Source organism: Rattus norvegicus, chromosome 2, assembly GCF_021556685.1.
Source record: "Rattus norvegicus strain SHRSP/BbbUtx chromosome 2, alternate assembly SHRSP_T2T, whole genome shotgun sequence".
Taxonomy (NCBI): domain Eukaryota; kingdom Metazoa; phylum Chordata; class Mammalia; order Rodentia; family Muridae; genus Rattus; species Rattus norvegicus.
Window position 1 is genome coordinate 180,369,688 of NC_141535.1, and position 15,105 is coordinate 180,384,792.

Here is a 15,105-nt window from a genome sequence, read left to right on the forward strand (position 1 = left end):
AAAGAAATTAGAGAAACAACTCCCTTCACAATAGCCACAGATACTATAAAATATCTTGGGGTAACTCTAACCAAACAAGTGAAAGATCTGTATGACAATTATTTCAAGACTCTCAAGAAAGAAATCGAAGAAGATTTCAGAAAATGGAGAGATCTCCCATGCTCATGGATTGGTAGAATTAACATAGTAAAAACGGCCATCCTACCAAAAGCAATCTCCAGATTCAGTGTAATCCCGGTCAAAATCCCAACACAATTTTTCAAAGATATGAAAACACAATTCTCAATTTCATCTGGAAAGGTAAAAGACCCAGAATAGCAAAAACAATTCTTAACAATAAAAGACTGGCTAGGAAAATCACCATCCTTAAGCTCAAACTCTACTATAGAACAATAGTGATAAAAACTGCATGGTATTGGTACAGAGACAGACAGGTTGATCAGTGAAATAGAATTGAAAATCCAGAAATAAAACCACACACTTACACACACTTTATCTTTGACAAAGAAGCCAAAAAATATACAATGGAAAAAAGAAAGCATCTTTGATAAATGGTGATGCTCTGCCTGTCTGTATGTAGAAAAATGAAAATAAACCCATATTTATCACCTTACCCAAAGCTGAATTCCAAGTGGATCAAGGACCTCAAAATAAAACCAGATGCACTCAATCTAATAGAAGAGAAAGTGGGAAAGAATCTTGAACTCATTGGCACAGGGGGAAATTTCCTAAACAGAACTCCAATGGCTCACGCTCTAAGATCAAGAATTGATAAATGGGACCTCATGAAAGTGGGAAGCTTCTGTAAGGCAAAGGACAGTCAATAAGACAAATCAGCAACTACAGATTGGGAAAAAAAATCTTCACTAACCCCACATCTGTTAGAGGGCTAACATCCAAAATACATAAAGAGCTCAGAAAGTTAACAGACATTGAATACTGAGTATTATGGAATAAACTACCACCACTGACTGAAACGTAGGGATGGTGATAGTCAAAATGATTGAGTCTGGAGAAGATCAACAGGAAAGACATTATTATTTTGTAATAAAGAAAATAAGTGACACTTCTGTAAGAATGGTTGCGATTCATAATTTTCCACATGATTTCAGCATCCCAGAACCCAGGACAGAAGAAGAGAACAACCACTGTCCTCCTTCTTTACTGCTTGTCTGAGGTCCTCGTGGCAAAGGTAGGCAACAGTTACAGACTGCTGGCTACCAACACAGCTGCTGCCACTTCTGCTGCCACAGGAGCCACTGCAGTTCTCACTGCTAGAACAGCAAATAGTTGTGTGGGCCCCTAAAGAAACAGTAACACCAATAGGCAACATATGGGATAGACTGACCATCACTGTAGGCAGTAAAGATGAGTGAGGAGCCACTGTCCACACCCTGTGAGTTAACCTGCTACTGTTTCACACAGACCCAGGCTTCTGAGTCATCTTTGGAACAACTGAGCCTTGACTGGCAAAGCTGATTTGTAAGGTGCTTGTAGTCAAATAGTCAAGAGTCTAGAGAAGATTGTTAGGGAAGCACTTTATTATTTTGTCCACAAGAAGACAGACCCTTTAAAAGAGCACATTCAAAACATCTCACAGGATTACAGCATTGTAGAGCCCAAGACACAGAGGGCAGCAGGAGAGTAGAACAAGCCAGGGAAGGTCTTCTGAACATGGCTTCCTCCTGAATGGCTTATCTAATGTGTTAGTTGCTCAGGTCAGCAGCAATCCCCAGACTGCTGGCTACCACCACAGCTGCTGCCACAGCAGCCACTGCTGCCACCACTGCTGCCACAGCAGCCTCCACTGCTGCCACAGCAGCCACTGCTGCCACCACTGCTACAGCATCCAGAGCTGTGGCGATGGCGACGGAAAGATCTGCGGGGTCTGTGGTGGCTCAGGCAGCAGCCTCCACCCCCAGAGCTGCAGCAGCCACCAGAGCTGGAGCCACAGCAGCCACCAGAGCTGCAGCAGCCCCCAGAACCCAGGCTACAGCAGGAAGACACAGGGGGACACTTGGGAGGGCACTTAGGGGGACATTTTGGAGGGCATTTAGGAGTCTGGCACTTGGGAGGGCACTTGGGAGGGCACTTAGGAGGAGGCTGGCATTGCTGCTGGTTCTGCTGGCAGGACATCTCAGATGGTGAGTGCTCTGGTGCTGTGGGAGAATCACAGTGCAAGTTAGAACCAGGATCCTGGGGCTATCCTATCCACCTCTAAACATCACTGATCATCATAGAAAGTCCATAAAAGTAGTTTTATTTCTAACATATCCCAAAGCTTTCTTCAGTACTGGTCAGTAGAATCAAATTGTCTTGCAAAATTTGACAGGGAAAAGGAGATTCTTATTCTTCAGAGGAACCTTCCTCCAGTAACAACCCCTAAGTTTAGAGATTTCATAGTCTGGAGTCATAATCCGTATAATTTCCTCATCCATTAATTTCTCTGAATGACAATGCCACTGTGCTTGGTCTACAGTCATTGTATATCATGGTAATTCTTAGGACAGTTCCATGGATTCCTGCCACTTCCAAAACCGATGAGGATACTGACATCAGAGAAGGAAATAAAGATTATTGATCAGTGTTCACACTCCATTTAATAAAAGACTTATCCATTCCTGAAGCCATCAACCAGGTCTGGTTCCTTGTTTCAGGCAAGTCTAAACTCATGTGAACACCCTACCTTGACTGGTGTTTGACATAGTAATTCTTGTGCTCAGTGTCTTAAAAATTCTGAGCAGCTGTGATCAAATTCCAGATCCATGGCGCTGTGATTTCCAAGCCCAAAGATCCCTTTGGTGCCCTGTCCTCCCTGTTAGTCTTGCTTTGCAGGCTATCCCAAGGAGGTGTTACAAAAGGGAGCTCCCCCTCCTGAAGCCTACCTAGCTCCTCAGCTCTCTGTATTTCAGGTTTCCATCCTGAGCACCCACTCCACAGGAGGGCAGAATATCCACTCAGATTCTGAAGTCAGAGGAACCTAGTTCCTTCTAATACCTCCCAGGAGTTTTAGAGTCCCTTTGACTCAACCACTCCTACCCAGCCTTCATCACCCCCCACCCCTTGCTCTCTGCTCTGCTAGCATGACTCAGCTCAGTGGCTTTACCCAGCTCATTTTGACTTGCCACCTCTCCTCTTAACTTCCCTCTGTATAGGCCATTTTCCCAATCCCAATGGGCACTTACCGAGGTTACAGGCACAGAAGATCTGTAGATACCTCAGAAGGTAAATGAATGGAGGTGCTCTGTCCTTCGGCCCTTTTATTCTGATCCTGGGCTCTGCCCAAGTCTGTGAGACAGTGATTGGGCATGAGAGGCCCTGCCTACACTCACATGATCCTCTGATTAGTGATGAACAGATAGGTGTTTCTCACCAGCCTTCCTCTGTGGAGTTCATGGATGCTGCATCCAGCTTGGACTATGATGTAGACATGAGATGAGGAAGTGGATTCCTGTCAAACTTAATCTTACATACCTGAAGGATCCATAAGAGTATCTCATTGCTCAGCTGATCATTTTGAGGCTCTTTTTGAATGATTCACATTCCAAGTTTCAGGTTTAAGGTACAAAGTTGATTTCGCATCTATCTCCCTCCGTCCTGCCCACTATATGTATTTGACAGTACCATCTTCTCTTCTCTTTGTCTCACCCTTACCACTATCATTAGTTCCATTTACTCCTACAGACAGTTTCACTTTGAATTTCATGTCATATATAATTATACAGCTTTGTATGTCTATATCAAATTGAGCAATGAAAGCATGAGAGACTATATATACTTTTCTTTCTCCAACTGCCTTAATTCACCTAATAGAATTATCCTGTTATTTTTATTTCTCTGAAAATAACTTCTTTGAAAAAAACCCCAACATACACCATATTTTCTTAATCCATTCCCCTATGTTAGATATGAAGATTTGTTCTGTAATTTATATATGGTAAAGACTCATGATAGTGATATACGAGTGTCTGTGCTATGTTGACGTGGTGTCATTTGAGTAAATGTCCACAAGTGTATATAGACATAATAGGTCCATTTTTCACAGTGACTTATATTACCAGTGGGGTAAGAGAGAATCTCACTGTAGTTTGTATTGGATTTGCGTTTCTACTATGGCTATCAAATTTGAATATTTTCAAATGATTGAAAGTCATCTTATTCAATTGTATTTTGATTTCTGAGAAATATCTATTAATTTCACCAGCCCATTTGTATGGAGAGACATTCCAGGATTAACAGGTACTTGCTGACTGGGTGGGTCCTTGTCCTACAAAGGAAGAAGTTGAATTTGTCCGTCTGTCAAGGACTACTTGACCTTCCCCAGGTAGAGGACATGGGGGTAGACTCCCCAGACAAGGTCAGGGAAGGGGGAACCCTGCTAGTAAAAAAGTCCTCCATTTTGTGCCCACTGCAGAAGAGATATCCTGTAACATGGTAGATTGCAACCTTAATTAGCAGGGTATTCTCACATAATTTTACCTTCTCTGTGAATTTTTTAATGTCTTAATATGTGTGTGTATATTTATAAATTCAGCAAGAAAATTGACCAGTTGGCTATTTAGTAGGTAAAGGAACAGAATATAGGGTCTAAAGGTGTGAGGAGAGTGTGAGGAAAGGGATGGCAATGGCCAGATTCTACCATGGTCCGAGAATCAAGTGACAGACATGAAGAGAATCACAAGTTAAAAAAACAAAAATGTCTCGGTGTTACTGAAGGGCCTTGATAATTTTATTTGTTGTATTATGTTACTTGTGTTTTTTTGAAACAGGATTTCTCTATGTAGACCTAGAACTCACTCTGTACACTAGGCTAGCTTTGAACTCCTAGAGGCAGTGCTTTAATTTAAAGGCAAAGCACAGAATTAGTGGGAAAAGACAGACATACGGACAACCTAATTTGCACTTTTAGTATTTGTCTTGATCTTCTACCTACTGAGACATTAGTAGCCAGCAGCATGAGAGATAGGAACCAGGCAATGGCAATTCAAGCAGGAAGAATGAATTATCTAATAGGCACTTGCGCACAGTGATGTAAGTCCCACATCACCTCACTGCATGCTGTAATGTAGGATGGCGTTCATTTGGAGGGTTCGGAACTTCGGCAAGGTGAATGTGGCTTTTTAATGGTTTTGAAAGAAATATTTTTTCTAATCCCCAAAATGTGTGATGCCCCACCCAGCCATTAAGTTCTCAAGTATGACTCAGACACTTAACCAGTCTCAGGTGGATGAAGAAGCAAAGTACATTCTGCAAAAGCCTCTGAACTTCTGGCTGCTGAGTCACAGAAGCTGGAGGTCCCTATACCTGGCAGCATCACTACATCACCCAGAGTCTGCTGTGGTAGTTCAGACAGCAGTCATCACATGCTGATCTGTCCTAGGTACCGACTGACTGTCCATGTGAGAAGAAAATGGGGTAATTTAGACAAACACTCAGTAAAAGTGGGTCAGTCGCATAAGGAGGTAATGGTGTCTGATGTAGGGTCCAGCAGCTCCCTGTTCTGTAGTAAGCATATATTTATTGGTGGATGACCAAGCTGGAGCTTAAGCAGAGTAAAAATCCCACAGAGCTGGTTCATTCCTGCTCCATTGTCTTTATACAACCATTTCTTTACATGTTCTAAGCTTCTTCAGGATAAGCCATAGAGAAAATTATCTCCAAAATAGTTTGACAAACATTTTGAATTATAGCATCGGATCCTCAGTTTGACCTTGTAAACAAATGAATTTTTCCCCCCACAGAAGAAGCCAATAAGAGCAAGTGTTCCCTATAGCCATCAATATATACTCTAAAAGCTGTCAGTAAGGAAGAAATTACATTTCTTTGGGGAGGTAATTCCCAATATATTTAAGTAATGTACTTCGCAAATGTGTGTATGAGCCATAAAATAACACACATCTACATATATGAGAATAAGGAGTACAAAGGTTATCACATGAATTGTTAATCCCAAGTTACAATCATTGCACAATGAGAGGCTTTGTACTGATTGGCCACCAGTGAGCATATCCCAGCTTATCACGTTTAATTATCCCAAATCAGGTACTTTCCTTTATGGAGACACTAGCCTTTTCCACCTTTCCCCATGGTACAAGTAATTTCACCTTGTATATCAAGATTCATCCTTAGAGCTTCTGGTACAGAAGATGTCTAGGCACCACTCCTGACCACTTAAGGGACACTGAAAAGGGTGAGGGTCACACATCTCTGTAAGTGTTTGGACCCAAATGTGCTTTTGGTCACCGAATAGGGACTAAATTGTCACAATAAAGGCTTCAAGTAAGAACAGGAAGTGAACACATGTTAGTTTATGTGCAATATCAGAGGCCTAAGGGCATTAAGAAATAAAGTGTGTCAGGCATATATGGATGGAGGCATGACCACCAGCATTCTCAAAGCATGCCTGCTTGAAGGTTCATTGACCTTTAGCAGATTTTCTAGCATCTCTTCAGTTCCTGTTCTACCTCTGCGTTGAGCCCATGTCCAGATTCTCATGTTCTGATGTTTCCCTCTGGGAAGCTCATGAAGTTCTTTAGAGAAATCACTTATCAGGACCACAGAGAAAAAAAAAAGAGAACCAGAGGTGGTGAGTAGATATTCTCTAGTTTTAAGCCCTTTTGCCATGTCCTTGCAATCTCCCTTCAGCCTGTGACACTCGCCCTGGTTATGTGAGCACACAAATGACCCAGAAATGGGTCCCAAAAGTGTTGACTGACTGCTCATTGTCTGCCTCCTTCTGTGAGGTCAAAAGGAAGCTGTTTCAAATCTGCAGGTAGGAAACCAGCGAGTAGATCCTTCCCATCACCTGCCTCATCCTCTCCTCTGTTGCGTACACCTTCCACTTACTTAGAACTCTGTCTATACGACTTTAGCCACAGCTCTTCAGATGCAAGCAGAGAAAAACAGATCCATTTGAGCTTCTGCATGCTTCTCATTGTGCTCCTACTGCATGGGAATCTGGTGGCCCATATTACTGCTATAGGCTGTAATTCCATTGACTTGCTAATAACACCGACTTAGAAGTATGCTGTTGTTAAAAATAAACACTAGTTTAGTCATGTTTGAAAGGGGAGATTTTTATTATTGCAGTCTGTTCATTTTAGGAGAAAGTCACAACTTTGCATAGGATGACCAAGAGTCCAGAATATAGAGCACAACAGAAAAGAGGAGTGGAGTCAGGGCTTCTGTCTGTATTTGACTTCTGTCTCCACAGCTTGTCTGAAGTCCAAGGGCCCAGATCAGCAGCAGTCCCCAGACTGCTGGCTACCACCACAGCTGCTGCCACAGCAACCACCACTGCTGCCACAGCAGCCTCCACTGCTGCCACAGCAGCCACTGCTGCCACCACTGCTACAGCATCCAGAGCTGTGGCGATGGCGATGGAAAGATCTGCGGGGTCTGTGGTGGCTCAGGCAGCAGCCTCCACCCCCAGAGCTGCAGCAGCCACCAGAGCTGGAGCCACAGCAGCCCCCAGAGCTGGAGCCACAGCAGCCCCCAGAACCCAGGCTACAGCAGGAAGACACAGGGGGGCACTTGGGAGGACATTTAGGGGGGCATTTTGGAGGGCACTTTGGTGTCTGGCACTTGGGAGGGCACTTGGGGGTGCACTTGGGAGGGGGCTGGCACTGCTGCTGGTTCTGCTGGCAGGACATCTCAACAGTGAGAGCAGTAGATCTGTGGAAGAGTTGCACACATGTCAGAACTAGGACTCTGGGGCTACCCTTCCCCTCTGCATCCATAATAATCAGAGACACACTCTAGAGGTTTCTGCTGTGAAATATTCATCCTCTTACATGATCACTATTATTTATTGTAAGCTTCAGAAACCCACATAAACCAGTAAAAACTGACATTTAGTGTCTAGCAGTGAATGACAAGCTAGGAAGTATAAAATGGTTCTGAATCACAGACTTGGAAATTGACTGTTTAAAGCATCATTTCAGGTAAAATGGATTTCACTACAAAGAGAAACATGTACCCTATTGTCTCCATCTCTTCCTTTGAAGGCTAGCCCAGGGCTGTGTTTTGGAGTGCATCAATAGAATATGCACAATTTCCTGTGCTTCTGAGAGGCCCACTCTTCTTATATATTTGGTTGTGAGCCTAGCCTTTAACGGCTGAGCCATCTCTCCAGCCCGAGGCCCACTCTTCTTAAGGGAAGCTTATTCTGCTCAGAGCCCTAAGTCAAATGGATCCTGACTGCTCATGCCTCCTATGGATGTCGGAATGCTCTTTTCTTTACCCATCATTCTGGCCCATCCTAAGTCCTCTGGAAGAATGGCCTCCAGGCTCTGTGGTTCTTCTCAGCCTCCCCTCCAGCTCTCCTCTCAGCTTTCCTCTAGTTCAGTCCACGCTCTTGCTCCCAATGGACACTTACCAAGAGACAGACAGCACAAGATCTGTAGGCACCCCAGGAGGACTGAATGGAGGTGCTCTGCCACTCAGCCTTTTTATTCCAATCCTGGCCTCTGCCCAGCCCGTGAGACAGTGGCTGGGCTTGGATGACCCTGACTCCTGACACCCATATGGTTCTGTGACTAGTGATGACCAGATGTTTCTCACCAGACTTACTCCTTGGGACTCAAAGATACTCAAGCATGGACTATGGTTTAGGCATGAGGTGAGGAGGAAGTGGATTCCTAGCATCCTTAACTTCACATACCTGAAAGGCATGTGCTTAGAGACTGCTCAATTCTTAGTCTATCTCACTTGATTCCTATTTCTAGTGTTCCCTTCTGTCCTGATAGTCTTTTAATCAAATTTACTCTAGATAGAGTTCCTAAAACTGCAGTGCTCAAGCGTGGCTACTTGCATAGTGTTTTGTACTCTCCTTATGTGTGTAACTCCATAACCCATCTAAACAGGCAAAACTCTGGTCAAGTAATTTGAGTGAGCAGAGGGATGATATGAGGTTTTGAAACCTATTTGACCAGTACATTTTTCCTTTTTAAGTGTAACTTTTAAAAATAGAAGAAAATTACTTATGTCTGTAGTGAAAGTCAGTAATATATTTGAAAAGGTAGGAGAGAATAAATCATCTATAGAACATTGAAAACTCTTAACAAAAATACATGTTTAGCCTGCTGAATAAAGAGGGGAAAGTTAGTTCTTTTAAAAGAGTTAACTGAATGTGTGTTGATATAGTCAAAATACATCATATACATGCAATAAACTTCACATGGAAACCCCATAAAGTTAATGTAATATAAGAATAATTTTTCAAATTCTAATATTTTCTAGAGAAAATTAATTTTGTTGTTTGTTGCTTGATTGATTCATTTTTCTCAGGGTCATGTGAGATAAAGGAAATGATATCTGATGTCTGCAGATGAGAAATATGTAGAAAGGAGAAAATTCTGTGAAATGATGTATGCATATTCTTCCATGTGAATCAAAGTGTGTAAGAAGAGACACATTTCTCCCTGACAGGAGCAGGGGACTTCAAGGGCAAGAATTCTTACTAATTCCTGGGATGTGTTTGAGCTGTGTTTTTAGGCCCATGTACTCCCTTCATTGCCCTGGTTCTCACAAAAGTCTACTGTTCTACAGTTTGCATATGGATGGGTGTGTTGAATGTCCCCATTTTGGAAATCTCACTGGAAATCTATTAGGTTTAATTTAGAACAAGGTGATTATAAAGACCATCACATGGTGATAGTCTCTACAAACTGACCAAACTCAGGAAGATAGTCAAAATCAGAAGGAGTCAGGGGAGAAGCAAGGCCTCTTCTGCTAGCTACCTTGGACTCCAGAATGGGTAAGATTGGGAATAATGTTCAAGTCATATGGGAATAATTAACACCAAGGAAATGTGTGAGAGATGACATCTACCTATCTATAGATTTGGAGGAAACTTGAATGCAATTTATCATGACTCCATCTGTCAATTTATCCATTATCTGTTGTCTATCATTTGTCTGTTTACTTATAATGTACATATCTGCCTTCTCTCTATTATGTATCTGTCTTTCATCTATCTATATATCTATCATCTAATTTTCATCTGTTATCTATAGTTTAATATCCTTTATCTTTTTGTCTATCTATCTATGTATCACTTATTTGTCACCTATAATCTACTATGCACATGTCTACCATGTGTGCACATATCTATCTATCCTCTAACTAGCTAGCTATGTATTTATTTACATATCACTACTACTCAATTTTTCTCAGAGGCTTTACGATTTACAGGTGCTAACATTCCTTGTCAGAATTTTGGCACTAGGCTATGTGATTTTTCCTGAATTATTTTCTAATATTAGATGCAAGATATGACTCTTCTCTTAAATAATTTACATTAATTAATTATTTTGGTCTTGTTCAGGACTCCCAACAGGTTAAAGTAAAAATCCAAAGTGCTATCAGATACAGCTTTTTACTTAGCCTGCATCTTAAACATTTTCTACCTTCCCTAATGAATGTTTTTGGCTAAATCCCACTATATTTCACACTTGCTACAAAATGCTTCATCGTACAACACATACTGAATACTTTGCCCTGCCATGTCTACTCATCACAGTCCCTTTGATTTTTTTTTCTTTTCATGTAACATGTTATTTACATAAGCCTATGGTAAATTTTTTGACAACCTTTCCAGCATTTTGTATTTATCTTCATTAATTCAACACAGGAAGATGCATACATTAGCCGTTTAAAGATATTTAAATACTCCAACATTATCAATGATATTTCTGTATATTAATACTTACTCCTAATGACATGGGTCACCCAATAGTAATCTGCAATTTCAGACTGCAGGGTGAGGCATGGTGACCACATCATCTAAAGATCTGCCACCAGTGTCTCAGCAGCTGTGACGTTTGTTCTCCTGGTGAGGTTACCCCCAGAGGGCTTAGTAACAGGGAGAGGCCAGGAACTGACTGCGGGGTTCTCCAATGGCGGCTCTGCACACGTCAGCTTCCAGCTATGGGATGATGGGTGGCTAAGGTGCCAACTGGTTCGTACCTCTGCCTGTGTTCAGGACAACACCCAAGACTTCAGTTGACTTGGATAAGTGGTGTGTAAGTATGATGCTTACTTCAGGAAGACTGGAATTTGATCCCTGACTATGAGCTCAGCTGGGTTAGATGTCAGCTCAAGGTGGCTGCCATGCTCAGCCAAGCTTTGATTTTGCTGAGGCTCACTTTGACATGGTTCTCTCTTTTGGGGTAAAATTTCCACTTCATCAAATATAAGAGAAAACTGTTGAACTGTTACCATAATCAAATCATACCGGATAGTTTTGTCTTCTTTGTTAGCCTATAACAATATTTAGTGTATTAGTTCCTTCCTTCAGTTTTATAAACCTTTTATACAATCATTATATAAGGCTCTGTATCTTAAACCAAAAAACTAGGGACTAGGGGAAGGAGCAATACTAGATACCAGGAAGGCATTAGTCTAAATAATTAACTAAAGGGAAGAAAGAGTTTGATCAGGGATATAAAATTCACTGTCCCATGTCACATTGGCATGCCGGTTACTTTACCCAAGTCATAGAACATCTGAGTGAGTTATCTAGGTTCAAGAAAAATAAGACTTAAGGATAATTAAAGTCGATTCTCTCTTCAACAGACGAAGATCATTACAGAAAACCATAACTAATCACAATGGGCATAGCAAGCAACCACGTGATGCCTGGCTCCAGCAAAAAGCTTAGAAGCCATAGTAGAATGTTCAGTTGCTGAAAATCATGCTAAACATTATCCTTCAGCGTTTATTATTCTCCAGTATTATTACTGAGGACATAAAATTATTTATTTTTACTCACTGAATCCTGTTTCCATAAGCAACATTGTTAAATAGTACACTGAACAGAAAACGTATTTGCATCATTCTCTTCCCTAGTAGCTATCAAAACTATGACATAATGAAAAATATGACTATTATCCTTTTCCAAATGAAAAATTTTATGTAAGAAATACCAAAGATAAATGGTGGTTTCATGTTGATTTTGTTCATTAATTTCAAAAGTGACTTATAACCCATTCTCTACCTTTCAAAATGAAAATATCATGTCATTTACCCTTTCTTTTTCTCTCTCAAACTCTTCCCTTATACCTCCCACCTTGATCTCACTCCAATTCCTGAACACTAGTTTTTCAATCATTGTTGGACAGATATATGTACACATGCATTCCTAAGTATATAAATGTAACAAAATCACTCCTTATGGTATTACTTGGCTGCCTATGAGCAGAGCTAACCTCTTAGCATTGGATAGTCAGTTTCAGGGCTCTTCCCAAGGCAGACTATTTCTCCTGTTCTCAGTATTCTTTTTTTCTTTATGTTTTTATCTATCATCCTAAATTGATCAATGTTCTATGTTAGAAAATTTCCAGCGATGGCTTCTGGTGGATTCTGCCACCACATCTAACAGTCCCCAGCCTATATCTGCTCTGCTCCTGCCTCTCTGTCCAAAATGGCCATCAGTATTCTGTAGTTGCCTATATTTTCTTTCCTAAGACAGAATCCAGCAAGATTTCACTATTCCATGTTAACATGTCTAATGATGCTATCTTTTTTCAAGTCTTGTTTAGAAGCAGTGTTGGTGAGATTACACGGATACGACATTTTAAACACTTTTAGGGAATTAAATCTCACAAACTTCCAGTTTTTCTGTCTCTTATAATCTTTCTTCCTCTTCTTCCACTATGAGCTCTAAGCCTTCCTTGCAGAAGCTATATTGTTTACATATCTTAGGAACTAGACACCACATGGTCTTTTGTTCTCTGCATTTTAATTGGTTGTGGCTTCCTGTAATGATCTCTGTGACAAAGAGAAGTTTTCTTGGTGAGGGATGAAACTCATTCTTACCTGTGGGTATAAAATAGATTTTTAAAATATACTTAGGAATTGTGCTGATTAGCAAAGTGACAGTTTTAGGAGCTCCTCCAAAATCAAAATCCATGACTTGATTAGTCATGGGCAGTTGGGTAGGTTTCCAGTACCAGCCATGATTTCACTCTTGTTGAGCAAGTTTTAAACCCAGTTAGAGAGCTGTTGTGTACTTACAAGAATCTGTGCCACTATTTTACCCTTAGGGTTATCTCATCATGCTTATTGTTCTTGCGGTTCATTGGAATCATAGCTGGATGAGTCTACTGGTTGCTTTTGTCCCTTGTCGGCTTGCATGATGCCTTCTGGAATCATGAAAGTTGGTGCTCAGAAAGGAAGCTATTGGGTCAGAACCAATGAGGATCCTCTACATTCTATATATAAGGCCCCACTTATAAATTTTTGGCTTAAACTCCTGGATAAATGGGTCCTAGTCAGAAAGTCCTTTCCTACACCTATATTCTGAAGGGTACTGCATAGGTTTGGTTTTGTTTTCTAGAAATTTCAGTGCTGGGGCTGGGGATTTAGCTCAGTGGTAGAGCGCTTACCTAGGAAGCGCAAGGTCCTGGGTTCAGTCCCCAGCTCCGAAAAAAAGAACAACAACAACAAAAAAAAAAGAAATTTCAGTGCTTTAGGTTTATATTCTATTTTTTAATTCACTTGAAATTGGATTCTGTGAAAGATGGCAGATAAGGGTTTAATTTCATTGTTCTACATGTAGACATCAGTTTTTTCTGGCACTGTTTGTTATAGATGCTGCCTCTATTACAGTGTGTTTCTTCGGCAAGTTTGTTCTATATCAGATGACTAAAGTATAATCAGTTTTGAGTCTTCAATTTTGCTTTAGTGGATTATTTATTTATCTGTTTTTGTGCCAATACCAGATTGTTTTTATTACTATGTCTCTGTAATATGTCTTAAGGTTCAGACTTACATTCCTTCCAGGGGTTTTTGTTGTTGTTCAGAATTGTTTTTTCTATTCAGGGTCTTATGTGATTGCATATATATATTTAGAATATTTTTTCTATTTCTGTGAGGAGAGAAGTGGAGATTTTAATTCAGATTTAATTAAATCCATAAATGGTTTTTGATAGAATGATAACTTTCACAGTATTAGTTTTACCAATCCATAAGCGTTTGACATCTTTCCATTTTATAGTCTTTCTCTAGTTTTCTTCAGGGGCTTTGTTTTTCATTGTAAAGACTCTTTATGTTCTTGGTCAGGCTTTTCCTAGAAATTGTATTTTCTTGAGGTTATTGAGAATGAAAATGTGACCATGGTTTCTTTCTCTGTATGTTTGTTTGAGGTGAACTGAATAGCTATTGATTTTTACAAGTTAGATCCTGCCACATTGGTAAAATTGTCGATAATTTCTAGAAATTTTGAGGTCAAGATTTTAGATTCTCTTATGCATCATGTCATGTCACCTGCTGATAAAGGTAACTTGGCTTCTTTTTATCCATAATTTTCTTTAATTTCTTTCTTTCGCCTCGTTGCTTGAGCTGGTGCTTCAAATACAATATTAAAAAAGTAGTGCAGATAGTAAATATCCCTATCTCATTCTTCATTTCAGTGGGATTTCATGTATTTTTTTCTCCATTTAGGATGATATTGGGTGTGATTTTTCATATATAGCTTCTATTATGTTGAATGATGTTCCCCTCAGGCTCTTTATTCTCTTGAACTTTTTACCATAAAGGCATGTTGGATTTTGTCAAAGACTTTTTCTGCATTAATTAAGATAACCATGCGACTTTTGTCAGTTACTCCATTTATGTTATTACTTTTATTTTCTTATGTTAAATCATCCCTGCATCTCAAGAATAAAGTCAAGATACTCATACTGTAAAACTTTTTGAAGTCTGTATGTATGCTTTCTGGAAGTATTTTATTGAGTATTTTCTATCTATGTTCATCCAGAATATAGGTCTATAGATTCTACTTTTAATGGTGTCTTTACGTGGTTTCAGTATTAAAGTGATACTGCCTTCATAGAAGAAGTGTCTACCACTGGACCTTCTTTTCCTCAGGCTCTTCTCCATTTCCATCCCTGCAGTTCTTTCAGGCAATAACAATTAATGGGTCAGAATTTTGACTGTGGGATAGCAAACCCATTCCTCACTTGATGTCCTGTCTTTCTGCTGGAGTTGGGCTCTACAAGTTTCCTCACCCCACTGTAGAGCATTTCATCTAGAGTCCCCCAATTGAGTCATGAGAGATCCTCACTTCCCAGGTCTGTGGAACATTCTGGAGGTTCCTCCAAC

At 40.4% G+C, this 15,105-nt stretch overlaps 1 protein-coding gene and 1 long non-coding RNA gene across 2 annotated transcripts; both read right to left on the reverse strand.

Moving 5' to 3' along the window:
- Window positions 1-1,520: 1,520 nt before the first annotated feature.
- On the reverse strand, window positions 1,521-3,257 carry LOC120100586 (late cornified envelope protein 1C-like). The gene is made up of 2 exons (XM_087637628.1): window positions 3,186-3,257; window positions 1,521-2,159 (listed from the first exon to the last, which is right to left on the reverse strand). The coding sequence occupies exon 2, from the start codon at window positions 2,134-2,136 to the stop codon at window positions 1,720-1,722; it is 417 nt and encodes a 138-aa protein (XP_087493754.1). The 5' UTR covers window positions 2,137-2,159; window positions 3,186-3,257; the 3' UTR covers window positions 1,521-1,719.
- A 3,803-nt stretch (window positions 3,258-7,060) lies between these two features.
- On the reverse strand, window positions 7,061-8,562 carry LOC103695131 (late cornified envelope protein 1C-like). Its single transcript, XR_015672195.1, has 2 exons — window positions 8,378-8,562; window positions 7,061-7,674 (listed from the first exon to the last, which is right to left on the reverse strand). It is a non-coding gene; the product is annotated as a late cornified envelope protein 1C-like (long non-coding RNA).
- Between the last annotated feature and the right edge of the window lie 6,543 nt (window positions 8,563-15,105).